A 12903-nucleotide genomic window follows, 5' to 3' on the forward strand; every position below is an offset into this window, starting at 1 on the left:
TTTGTAGTGTGGCTCAGTTTTTAAAAGAAGCCCCTGTACATCCTAAATTGAAATGCAATTGACCCCAACCCTGGGTCTGTCACCTCCTGAGTATCATTTGCCAGTTATTTAAGGTCAAAGGTGCTGTTCAAAATGTGGATGAAGAGTGCAGTAAAGAATTGCATCCTTGTTGGATGTGCTGGACTTTTTGTTGCTGGTGTGGTTTGACTAGTGCCTTTGATGTGTTTGAGGGCAGCAGAGCACCAAAAGGTTTTATGTTTGAGTGTCATAAAACACCATTCCGGTGCTGTACAACTTGACTTTGAATGACTGGACGACAGAGGCCTTATGTGGCCTTCAGTCTGTTAACACTCTGTTGCAAAGCAGCAGGACTGGGACATATTCATTAGTGCACATTGTAGCAAACCATTTTTGCGGCATAAAACTAAACCAAACTAAAGTGTACCTTATTGGACAAGTCCAGGTAGTTCCTCCCTGTTTTAGCCTGCTTTCTTCCGTTTGGTGCTTAATGAATAAAATCCAGGTCATCCTTAGATCCAGTAGCACGCAGATGGCATGTCCCATTGACGGCTGGCTAACCTCTTCCCAGGCCCCAAGTACATCCTATCTCACTTACACTCTACAACACCTATGGCCTGAGAAACCTCAACTAGTTCTGAAGACCCTTCTAGCTTGGCAAGAGAGCCCTCTACTGGCTCAAGTCATTCAGTCACTAAACACAAAATAAGAGACGAGCCACAGCTTCGTCAGACCTATAGTCTCTCTGTAGATGTCAGGATTTTGCAATATCATGTCCTCCTGCGGTCAGAGAGGAATATAATACAGCATCTTTGCTGTAGCCTAGTTGAGTCATTTGCCTCGATCATCAGCCACAGCAGTCTGAAATTGAACACTAGGTGGAGGCAGAGAGTCTTGATAGAAAGGTAAGAATTATTTTTGTTTCCTTCTGCTGAACATGGACAACTAGGCCTGTCTGTCACCAGCTGACTGCCCTATCCTGACCTGGTTATTAGTGTTACTGTAAACATACTGTCATAGAAAAGACTGTGTATACAGTAGAAATAGAATGGCCAGAATTCTGATTTCAATGGATGTTGATTCTATGGTGGTTGTTGCTGCGGTGTTGAATCTAGAAAGGTGAATGTGGAAAGGCAAACGAGGCAGTGTTGTTGCTGTGTACATATTCACAGTCAAGGCATAGAAAGAAAGGACCAGGTCAACCAAAAAATACAACAGAAATTTGACTTTACTTACAGAACATTGGCACTTCACTGACATGATATTGCTTCTATTTACAACAAAAACACAGAGCAGGTCGCAGACCAGGCAGAGCCCAGACTGATATTTACCTGCATTTACAAGTACAGTAGTATGAAAAATATTTCCCCTCAAAAGTCAAATTATACATCCCGTACGTTTTCAAACAACTAAAAGCTTGAGATCGATACATTCAATATCTGTATAGCTTCACAACAAACATTACATTTGTACATCCTCCTGATTTTGATCTTTAAATATATTTCACTAGTTCACAGATTTAAGCTTATATTTACATCACAGTTGTGCAGAATGTTGTACTATTCCTAAGTGATGATAAGATCGAAAAGCATCGTGCAAAAACAAAAAAACATAACACCCAGGTCTCCCTTGAAAAAGAGGTGTTTGACCTTAACGGGGACAACCTTGTAAAATAAACATTCCAGTGCCTCAGTCTATTTCATGGTGAAGTGTTAGACACCGTCTGAGTCTCAAATGGCTCCCTACTCAGTGCACTACTTTTGGCTAGAGCCCGGTCAAAAGTGGTGCACTTGTATAGGGAATAGGGTGCCATTTGGATGGCGCAGAGGGTGAGTGATCTGATTGGGCCGAAATTCCCCGTCGCACAACAGCTTTTTGTAAACACGCCGACTTTCAGTAGATACACGTCCTTTCCAAATCACAAAACCAACTCACGGACCACTGTAAACATGGTCAGCAATAGTACCGCATAAACCCACGGCAGAAGTATCAGCAAGATGAAGTTTGACCAAGCCCGCTTTCTGATTTCAAAAGCACAATCGCATCTATCGATTCAACCGGAAATCATGGGAATAAAATCACTTTGTGGGTTTCAATTGTCATAAAAAAATAACAGTATTAATGGTGATTAGTCTATTAGTCAGTGTACAGAGCTTCATGTTGCCGGTCCCAACTCTTTCCACTGTCACTGGACTTAAGGAGAGGACTTTTACACAGCATACATCTATTGCAATGCTTTCCCATAACAATTCCTTCTAATTCCAGCAGGACTTTACACAAGTGGAAAAGTTTGGGACTTTTCTTCTCTTATAAAAATAACTTGGTCTCACGTTAATTTCATTTCATTAAACCTTATAAATTAACATAGTCAATGTATACTAGTTACATTACACAAATCTAGATGACACCATATAGCTTAAATTTCCCATAGGGGTGTCTATATCCAACAAATATTAAGAAAATGCTAAATACAATTCCAACATTTTTTGGGTAGGGTCTAATCATACATAGCAGCAAATATGCTACAAGTTCAGCTGAAAAGTGCTGACTATCCCCAAGAAGCAAAAGGGGTCTCTTATAAAAAAATATCAGAAGCAAATCTATAGCTTGAGCCTTATAGCTTTTCAACACAATTTGAAAACTTTTTGTTTTACTCACAAGCCTAAAAACCTATTGGTCCTGAAAGCTCAGTCATTTTATGTAATGTATGTACCATCTGAATGTAATGTACACCAACTGCCTAAAATCCTGATGTACAGTACCATGGTACCAAATACCCCGATGCTCTTAATCAGAGAGCTCTGAATACCTCATATTCAATTTCAAAATCTGATGCAATGACACTTGATAAACCACCTATGGACTGTACCAACCCAATCCTGCATGGCAATGTCATTCTACGTTACTAGCAATAACAAAACCTGCATTAAAATACTGCCCGTTTTGGGCTAGTGGTATAGCATCTTCGAGAGACCGATGTACCGTCACATGTTGAGCCATCTGAATCAAAGTTGAATAGCTGCCTCAAAAACAACAACAACAACACCAACACCACCACATAGCGCCGAGCTCAATGGCAGGTAATCAGCTAATGAGATTATGGTAAAGGAGGAGGGAGGCCTCTCCTAACCAGTGGAGGCTGCTGAGTGGAGGACGGCTCATAACAATGGCTGGAATAGAGTCAATGGAATGGTATCAAACACGTGGTTTTCCATGTGGCCGATGCCATGCCAACGACTGCACTCCAGCCATGATTATGAGCCGCCCTCCCCTCTGCAGCCTCCACCGCTCTTAACCTTCCCCCGCCTTTGACCTTGGTTTGGGAAACACCTTCCCTGGAGATGATTCCAATCTGTAGACACACATAAAAGCCCAAAAGTATCCATCCGACAACCTACAGTCTCAATAAGAGAAATGAGATGATAAGATGAGTAGTGCCATAGGGTAGAAGTCAGAGCGCTTTACCAGGACCTTACATAGAGGGTCAACCCACTTCTGAACAGATCTTCAGTTGACGATGAATAGTTTTTCGATTTCAAAAAAAGAAAATGGACTCTTTAAGTCTACGGAGTAATCAAAGACAGAAAGACTAGTCTGAAGAAACCACTGATATGACACTTGGGGATGATGCACTGATGGGTTGAAAACAAACGTCAGTCCATTTTCCATTGAGTTGTCGTGTTCATTATGAAGGTTTGTCTGAAAGTAATGGCACTGCAGCAATATTATCCAACCCATCTACTGTTCTGTTTCTCACTTCGCTCTTGATCCTGGACACTTGCTAATATCACAAATTCCAGTTGATCATCGTAACTTTGTTTGTTTTTTCTTCTTCCGTTAAATCTCCAAAGTATGGCGTTTTGTCGTCATAAAGTGCAACAGTGCTTTGTTTCCCCTCCCAGGCAGTTCGAGTGGTTGTCGGTAGTCGTCTCCATGCTTGTGACTGTAGTCTCTCTTGCCAGACTCAAGATGGCGGATGTGGGAAGAAACTATTGTGACTGAGGGAGTCAGACAGACAGGCTCTAGACAGACAGACAGGCTCTAGACAGACAGATAGACAGGCTGTGGAAGAAGAGGGTGGTGCTTAGGCCCATGTAGCCCTGTGTCAGTCAGTCAGTCCCAGGAGGGATAAAGCCAATTCTCTCTGTCTCTACCTCTGGCTCTGTGGGTGTCAGAGGCTCTAAGGTTGTCAAGGGCTTTGTAGGCGTCAGAGACTCTACGGGTGTCAGGGGCTTTGTGGGTGTCAGAGGCTCTACGGGTATCAGGGGCTTTGCGGGTGTCAGAGACTCTACATGTGTCAGGGGCTTTACGGGTGTCAGAGACTCTACGGGTATCAGGGGCTTTGTAGGCGTCAGAGACTCTACGGGTGTCAGGGGCTTTGTAGGCGTCAGAGACTCTACGGGTGTCAGGGGCTTTGTGGGTGTCAGAGACTCTACGGGTATCAGGGGTTTTGTGGCCGTCAGAGACTCTACGTGTGTCAGGGGCTTTGTAGGCGTCAGAGACTCTACGGGTGTCAGGGGCTTTGTGGGCGTCAGAGACGCTACGGGTGTCAGGGGCTTTGTGGGCGTCAGAGGCTCTACGGGTATCAGGGGCTTTGCGGGTGTCAGAGACTCTACATGTGTCAGGGACTTTGCGGGTGTCAGAGACTCTACGGGTATCAGGGGCTTTGTAGGCGTCAGAGACTCTACGGGTGTCAGGGGCTTTGTAGGCGTCAGAGACTCTACGGGTATCAGGGGCGTTGTGGGTGTCAGAGACTCTACGGGTATCAGGGGTTTTGTGGCCGTCAGAGACTCTACGCGTGTCAGGGGCTTTGTAGGCGTCAGAGACTCTACGGGTGTCAGGGGCTTTGTGGGCGTCAGAGACTCTACGGGTGTCAGGGGCTTTGTGGGTGTCAGAGACTCTACAGGTTTCAGGGGCTTTGTAGGCGTCAGAGACTCTACGGGTGTCAGGGGCTTTGTGGGTGTCAGAGACTCTACGGGTATCAGGGGCTTTGTGGGTGTCAGAGACTCTACGGGTATCATGGGCTTTGTGGGCGTCAGAGACTCTACGGGTGTCAGGGGCTTTGAGTGCGTCAGAGACTCTACGGGTGTCAGGGGCTTTGTAGGCATCAGAGACTCTACGGGTATCAGGGGCTTTGTAGGCGTCAGAGACTCTACGGGTATCAGGGGCTTTGTGGGCGTTAGAGACTCTACGGGTATCAGGGGCTTTGTAGGCGTCAGAGACTCTACGGGTGTCAGGGGCTTTGTAGGCGTCAGAGACTCTACGGGTGTCAGGGGCGTTGTGGGTGTCAGAGACTCTACGGGTATCAGGGGCTTTGTGGGTGTCAGAGACTCTACGGGTATCAGGGGCTTTGTGGGCGTCAGAGAGACTACGGGTGTCAGGGGCTTTGCGGGCGTCAGAGACTCTACGGGTATCAAGGGCTTTGTGGGTGTCAGAGACTCTACGGGTATCAAGGGCTTTGTGGGTGTCAGAGACTCTACGGGTGTCAGGGGCTTTGTAGGCATCAGAGACTCTACGGGTATCAGGGGCTTTGTAGGCGTCAGAGACTCTACGGGTATCAGGGGCTTTGTAGGCGTCAGAGACTCTACGGGTATCAGGGGCTTTGTAGGCGTCAGAGACTCTACGGGTATCAGGGGCTTTGTAGGCGTCAGAGACTCTTCGGGTATCAGGGGATTTGTAGGTGTCAGAGACTCTACGGGTATCAGGGGCTTTGTAGGTGTCAGAGACTCTACGGGTGTCAGGGGCTTTGTAGGTGTCAGAGACTCTACGGGTGTCAGGGGCTTTGTAGGTGTCAGAGACTCTACGGGTGTCAGGGGCTTTGTAGGCGTCAGAGACTCTACGGGTATCAGGGGCTTTGTGGGTGTCAGAGACTCTATGGGTGTCAGGGGCTTTGTGGGCGTCAGAGACTCTTCGGGTATCAGGGGCTTTGTAGGCGTCAGAGACTCTACTGGTGTCAGGGGCTTTGTAGGCGTCAGAGACTCTACAGGTGTCAGGGGCTCTGTGGCTGTCAGGGGTTTGACCTGCTCCTCCTCGTACACCTTGAGGATCGCCTCACAGACAAACCTGTACTGGCTCTGGAAGCAAACAGAGCAAAGAGACAGAGGTTAAATGGGAGTGAACAGTACTGACGACAGCAAGGTCATAGAGTAACTAGATTCAGCCTAACAGCAGAAACATAGCTTAGGCCAACACATTCCTCTGTTGATAGATGTGCTAGAATTACACACAAATCTGAATTTGTTAGTATCTTTTTGGCTTCGGATGTGATTTAGGCACTGACATGGACTTAGAACATCAATTTCCGTTGTTTGTCTATGAGTAATTGTAATGCTGCAAGTTTAAAACTGAAGATTTTTTTCCAATTTGGGCCCCCTTAGAATCGTTTATTAACCATTATTTTACCAGGTATATTGGCAGAAAATACATATCTTGTACACCAAGGACCCGGGGAAGAGTTGCTGTGTAGAGAAGAATGGGCCGATTTGAAAGCTAGACCCCTGGTCTAAGTCAACCCCGTCTGTTTTGCCCCATAGTTGCGCACGTGTCGGCTTTGTTGCTAAACAACCAACCCGTATTGAGGATAGAGCCTCTGCTCTTCTCTTAGTCTCATTTCTATGCATCACAGATCAGATTACCGGAGTCTGGATCATCATGGCCCTCTGGTCTCTCATTGTCCTCACGATATCCAACGGATACACGGGCTGATTGCACTCAATCAAACACATGGCTGTTTCCATGGTGATGAGCACCCCCGTCCGACCAATCCCAGCGCTGCAGAGACACAGAGGACGAGGTGAGTGAGATGAGGCTGAAGATGGCTGCAATGACAGAAGAGGATTCAAATCCTCGTTCCCGCCACTTACACTGCAATCAATCACTGTTGCTACAACAACGTGCAAAGTGTCTTAACGTCTGATTCGAAGAAAAAGGGAATGTTTTTCTTTAAGCCAAGTTGTGAGGCAGATGTACAAAGGCTTATATTTTTAAAAGATGTTGTGTAAAATTCCTTAGACCTACTTCAAAGCTGTACCAACAGCGAGATGGCTTACAGATGTGAGTGGAGGGGATAAGAGCTTACTCGTTAGTGTATGCAGTGTTTGTGTAAGAACTAGAACCTTACCTGCAGTGTACTATCACCGGCTCCTCCTTGCCCTCCCTCTTTCTGCGGACCAGACTGACAAAGTCCAGGAAGTCAGTGTAGTCGTCTGGTACACCGTGGTCAGGCCAGGCCATGTACTGGATCTGAGTCAGCGACCTGCTCTCCTCACTCTGAATAAAATCAACCAAATGTATTTTGATGTTTTTATACTTTTCTTTCATACAGTTTTCGCTAAGTGCAAGAAGTAATCTCGGTTAACCCAGAAATAAAATCTCAAGTCATTTTGGTCAGATGCTCGATGTTTACGTAGTCTGTCCACGAGAGATGATACAAGAAATGGCCCTTACCTCCAGGTGTGTGAGAGTTATCTCTCTGACCAGGAATGCTGATTGCTCTTCTTCTGTCACACAGGACACCTGGAAGTCCCCATGGGTAGCAATGGCACCAGGGTTGGGCCAATACTGATGACACTTCACCTTGGAACGAAACAAAAGGATCACTGGAGATAAGAGGAGGAATATTTTGTCTATTTTCTTTGTGGGGATTGGAAACGTCTTCAATTTTCACCACAAGAAATTCCAAAACAAGACCACAAGCATTGGGAAGGGGCTGAAATGGAGAGAGCGAACCCTGGTTGGGGATGTGACATACCCGTCCTCTCTCCACCTGCGTGGTGAGCATGACCACCATGTTGGAGCCCTGTTCCCAAGTCATCCTCCAGAAGTCAGAGCAGGTGGCGGGCAGCGGGCCCTGGCACGCGATGTAGCGGTTTACAGCACTGGCCGCTGGGATCACCATCTATGGGCCAGGTGAATGGCATGGGTTGGCAAATATACACATACGTACAGCTGCATATTGGCAAATTCATATATGTAAGCATAATCCATGTTTCAGTCTATGTACACACACTTTAAGAAGTGTTGAGTATCTATCAAGAAAAGTCTAATCTCTTTCCGGGGGTGTTTTTGTCTCTGTGATATTCATTACCTAGTCGAAGGAAGGTGTCCTGTCTTGGTCATAAAATCAAAGATTGTGGCGTATGTATCAAAGAGTGTTGAGTATCAAGAAAAGAAGAAGGCCCTCACATTGATGTAATTTGCATTGATATAGTCCCCGTCCTTGCCCCTCAGAATAACCCTGGTGGCGTCATCTGTGAGACGACAGATACAGGAAGAGAGAGAGAGGATGAGAGAAGAAAGGGGTGGCAGTTGAGACAGAGGGCATTTACTTACGTCACTGTATGAGGAAGTACAGCATATGTGACAGAAGAGGTCAGTTCTGATGGTTCAGTATACTCACACGGTGAAATGTCTCGATATCGATTTTTGGAAATGTTCTGAGGTAATTTGGCACATGACATTGTCAATCCAGGCCTTTTCCGGTAGAGTTGCTGAGAAACATCACAACAACAAAAAAACAATGGTTAACATTTGTCCCAAGTTAACTGAAGTTCAGACCGGGCCGTGACATGAGCTTGGTTTCTAGGTTACACTAAACCACAATTCTCACTGATAACCTATCAGTGGAACACAAACAGGAAACATTTGAGGCAGTGTGGAGCAATAACAGGAAGCAATAGACATTCAATATTTCCTTTCATCTCTCTATTTCACTCTCGCCCGTCTCTCTTTCTGGTAAATGACTTACATGCTATGTGATCAGTCTTAGCCATGTGCAATGTGAAATACATTCTAGAACCGGTGGAAGCCTTGATTAACCAACTGCATTTGATAATATCAAAGTGGACTGGGAGCAGTTCAGAGACACAGGGGCAACAGAGGCAATGCTAGTTACTTGGCCCATGTGAACAACAAGCATATAGTTATTGCATATACAATGTAGTTATTGCACACGAGCACTTCACAGAGTAGGCGTTCCCAATGGAATTATGCAAATAGTTATACAAATCTTTGATCAAACTGTGCCTGTATGGACCCAGTACTCGCAGGTTGGAATTGAATTGTAATATCATTTGGTGGCGTCTTATATTGGTCCTATTTCATGTGTTTTCTTGCATATCCCAACTCCCTCTGAGATACCTCTCGGAGAGTGAGGTTACGACCAGGGTCAGCCATTGTCAACGGCGACCCTGGAGCAATTAGTGACTTGCTCATTGGCACATCGACAGATTTTTCACTTTGTCGCTCTAACCACTAGGCTACCTGCAACCCTCATCAATTAAATCTCTTATTGGGATGACTCATGTATTGGAGGCAGCTCTGCAGGGAAGTCACCAGCTGGCATAGGGACAAGGTCATAAAATCTGATTTTAAACCTAACCCTAACTTTAATAACCACACACACAAAAAAAATATTAACCACAAAAAAATGTAATTATAATACCACACTGCTAACCTTATGCCTAACCCTAACCTTACATTAAGACCAAAAAATACATTTTTGTTTTCATACATTTGTACAATATAGCCAATTTTGACTGCAACTGGCCCATCTACCAGAAATCACTAAGCTCTGCCTCCAGGACAAGATTCATCCCAATAAACGTCAACCTTCCAAGAACTCAGGCCCTCCTTCAGCTAAACATAAACTATATTTTGTAGTATATGTGGACTAACATCAAACTGTTGCTGTACGGCCCCAGTGCTCAAGCCTTCTTTCAGCTGTAGTATGGAGTCTCTCCAGCAGGATGGGTGGTGGTCTGGCTGGTCATGGGGCTGGTCCTGGGGCTGGTCCTGGGGCGCCCTCTCTGGGGAGTACTGGTAGTTAGACTCTGTATCTCCATCCTCCAGCTTCTCCTCCTCCACCAGGTCATACATGGCTGGAGGAATGACAGGAAGGGTGACAGCGTGATTGAACATTGCACATCCAATGCCGGTGACAGGAAGTCAGAAAAACGAAGCAACAACAACAGCAAAACAAAGAAAAGGGAACGTCAGAAAGGCAGGAGCCAAATTAAAAACGCCCCTCCTAAGTCATTACACTGTCAGACTGATGCTTTGACTTAGAAGCTGAGATCCGCATTAGGCTCAGTGCCACTGGCTGCCTCAGGCGCACTTGTTATTGTTTTGGTTTTGAAAAGGAGAAGAAACGTAAAAAAATATATATATCGTAGTACATACTCTTCTGATCTATCGCGCGTGCAACGATGTCCGAGGGGATAAAACAGTGTTTGTCGTTTGAAGTAATGTCTTTGTTGTTGTAATATCCCAAACGGACGTGGCCGTTTCACCGCAAAGGACTCCAAATTTAATGCCCATAGTATAGTGGATGTGTATTGACCCGATATAGGATAGGCAAGCTATGGTCCCTCACTCCCTCTTGTTTCAGGGACAGGCAAGCTATTTGGTATTTTATTAGGATCCCCATTAGCTGTTGCAAAAGCAGCAGCTACTCTTCCTGGGGTCCACTGTGGTCCCTCACTCCCTCTTACCTCGGGGACAGGCAAGCTATGGTTTTACAAACCCTGCTGTAAAAAAAATGGAATAATTACACAAGCTATTTAGCAGAAGATTTTATCCAAAGTGACTTTTTATGTATGGGTGGTCCCGGGAATCAAACCCACTATCCTGGCGTTGCCATGCTCTACCAACTGAGCTACAGCGGACCGCAAAAGATCCTAAATGACCGTAAAGGACCACAAGGCCTGTTAAGATGCCTGTTCTGTTCTCTCCTCACCGTTGGGTCTGACCAGCAGGTTCAGCTCTCCTGAGTCGCTCTCCTCACAGCTGGCCTTGATGAACATGACCACCTGGTCGTGGGTGTGCTCTGAGATGTCCTGACCGTTGATCAGCACCACCTGGTCTCCCTCGTTCAGCCGGGGAACACACAGGTCAGCCTGGGGAGGGCATTAAAACAGAATAGAACAGTGTGTTTTTCATTATTCATTACCTGTGAAGGTCATTTGAGAAGTTCAGGGGTTTGGCAGTGACGGTGGCCCAGGTAGTAGGACACGTACCGCTGTTCCCGGGGCCACTCGGGACACGATCACAGGCATCTTCTGGTCCAGCCCACCCTTCACATTGAATCCAAATCGTCCTTGTTCGTCGGGGCACATTTTAATGAACACCAGATTGTCATGAGGAAGCACTCCATTGGGCTGTGAGAGGGAGAAGAAGAAACACAAGAGGACAAAACAACGTTTAAGTAAAACGAAATCACAGTGTGTGTGCGTGAGTGTGCGCCTGTGTGCACGTAGGTCTCTCTCCTACCATAGTCTTGTCTTCTGACAGAGGCGTGTCATATAGCTCATTGATGTGGTTGCCCAACTCCTGCTGAGAGTGGGACTGGCTGGACAGAGGCCTCCTGGTCTGCTTAGGGGGCAGAGCGGGCGGCAGGCTGTCGATGGTCGAGTCTGGTGACCTGGACACAGGCAAATCCAAATGAGTCCTTGCGGCAAAATACGAATACAGTATACAGTGCCTTGCGAAAGTATTCGGCCCCCTTGAACTTTGCGACCTTTTGCCACATTTCAGGCTTCAAACATAAAGATATAAAACTGTATTTTTTTGTGAAGAATCAACAACAAGTGGGACACAATCATGAAGTGGAACGAGATTTATTGGATATTTCAAACTTTTTTAACAAATCAAAAACTGAAAAATTGGGCGTGCAAAATTATTCAGCCCCTTTACTTTCAGTGCAGCAAACTCTCTCTAGAAGTTCAGTGAGGATCTCTGAATGATCCAATGTTGACCTAAATGACTAATGATGATAAATACAATCCACCTGTGTGTAATCAAGTCTCCGTATAAATGCACCTGCACTGTGATAGTCTCAGAGGTCCGTTAAAAGCGCAGAGAGCATCATGAAGAACAAGGAACACACCAGGCAGGTCCGAGATACTGTTGTGAAGAAGTTTAAAGCCGGATTTGGATACAAAAAGATTTCCCAAGCTTTAAACATCCCAAGGAGCACTGTGCAAGCGATAATATTGAAATGGAAGGAGTATCAGACCACTGCAAATCTACCAAGACCTGGCCGTCCCTCTAAACTTTCAGCTCATACAAGGAGAAGACTGATCAGAGATGCAGCCAAGAGGCCCATGATCACTCTGGATGAACTGCAGAGATCTACAGCTGAGGTGGGAGACTCTGTCCATAGGACAACAATCAGTCGTATATTGCACAAATCTGGCCTTTATGGAAGAGTGGCAAGAAGAAAGCCATTTCTTAAAGATATCCATAAAAAGTGTTGTTTAAAGTTTGCCACAATCCACCTGGAAGACACACCAAACATGTGGAAGAAGGTGCTCTGGTCAAATGAAACCAAAATTTAACTTTTTGGCAACAATGCAAAACGTTGTGTTTGGCGTAAAAGCAACACAGCTGAACACACCATCCCCACTGTCAAACATGGTGGTGGCAGCATCATGGTTTGGGCCTGCTTTTCTTCAGCAGGGACAGGGAAGATGGTTAAAATTGATGGGAAGATGGATGGAGCCAAATACAGGACCATTCTGGAAGAAAACCTGATGGAGTCTGCAAAAGACCTGAGACTGGGACGGAGATTTGTCTTCCAACAAGACAATGATCCAAAACATAAAGCAAAATCTACAATGGAATGGTTCAAAAATAAACATATCCTGGTGTTAGAATGGCCAAGTCAAAGTCCAGACCTGAATCCAATCGAGAATCTGTGGAAAGAACTGAAAACTGCTGTTCACAAATGCTCTCCATCCAACCTCACTGAGCTCGAGCTGTTTTGCAAGGAGGAATGGGAAAAAAATTCAGTCTCTCGATGTGCAAAACTGATAGAGACATACCCCAAGCGCCTTACAGCTGTAATCGCAGCTACAAAGTATTAACTTAAGGGGGCTGAATAATTTT

General features: G+C 45.6%; 1 protein-coding gene across 1 annotated transcript in view; it reads right to left on the minus strand.

Moving 5' to 3' along the window:
* Window positions 1-1230: 1230 nt before the first annotated feature.
* LOC139413051 (tyrosine-protein phosphatase non-receptor type 4-like) overlaps window positions 1231-12903 on the minus strand; it is a 36903-nt gene continuing 25230 nt past the window's right edge. The window contains exons 16-26 of the mRNA XM_071160066.1: window positions 11287-11437; window positions 11034-11174; window positions 10754-10913; window positions 9694-9896; window positions 8417-8507; window positions 8203-8267; window positions 7769-7915; window positions 7465-7593; window positions 7139-7287; window positions 6654-6789; window positions 1231-6092 (exon numbers count right to left, since the gene is read on the minus strand). Coding sequence (XP_071016167.1) covers window positions 4128-6092; window positions 6654-6789; window positions 7139-7287; window positions 7465-7593; window positions 7769-7915; window positions 8203-8267; window positions 8417-8507; window positions 9694-9896; window positions 10754-10913; window positions 11034-11174; window positions 11287-11437 — 3337 coding nt within the window. The 3' untranslated portion in view covers window positions 1231-4127. The remainder of the gene's footprint in view (window positions 6093-6653; window positions 6790-7138; window positions 7288-7464; window positions 7594-7768; window positions 7916-8202; window positions 8268-8416; window positions 8508-9693; window positions 9897-10753; window positions 10914-11033; window positions 11175-11286; window positions 11438-12903) is intronic.

Source organism: Oncorhynchus clarkii, chromosome 7, assembly GCF_045791955.1.
Source record: "Oncorhynchus clarkii lewisi isolate Uvic-CL-2024 chromosome 7, UVic_Ocla_1.0, whole genome shotgun sequence".
NCBI classification, from domain to species: Eukaryota; Metazoa; Chordata; class Actinopteri; order Salmoniformes; family Salmonidae; genus Oncorhynchus; species Oncorhynchus clarkii.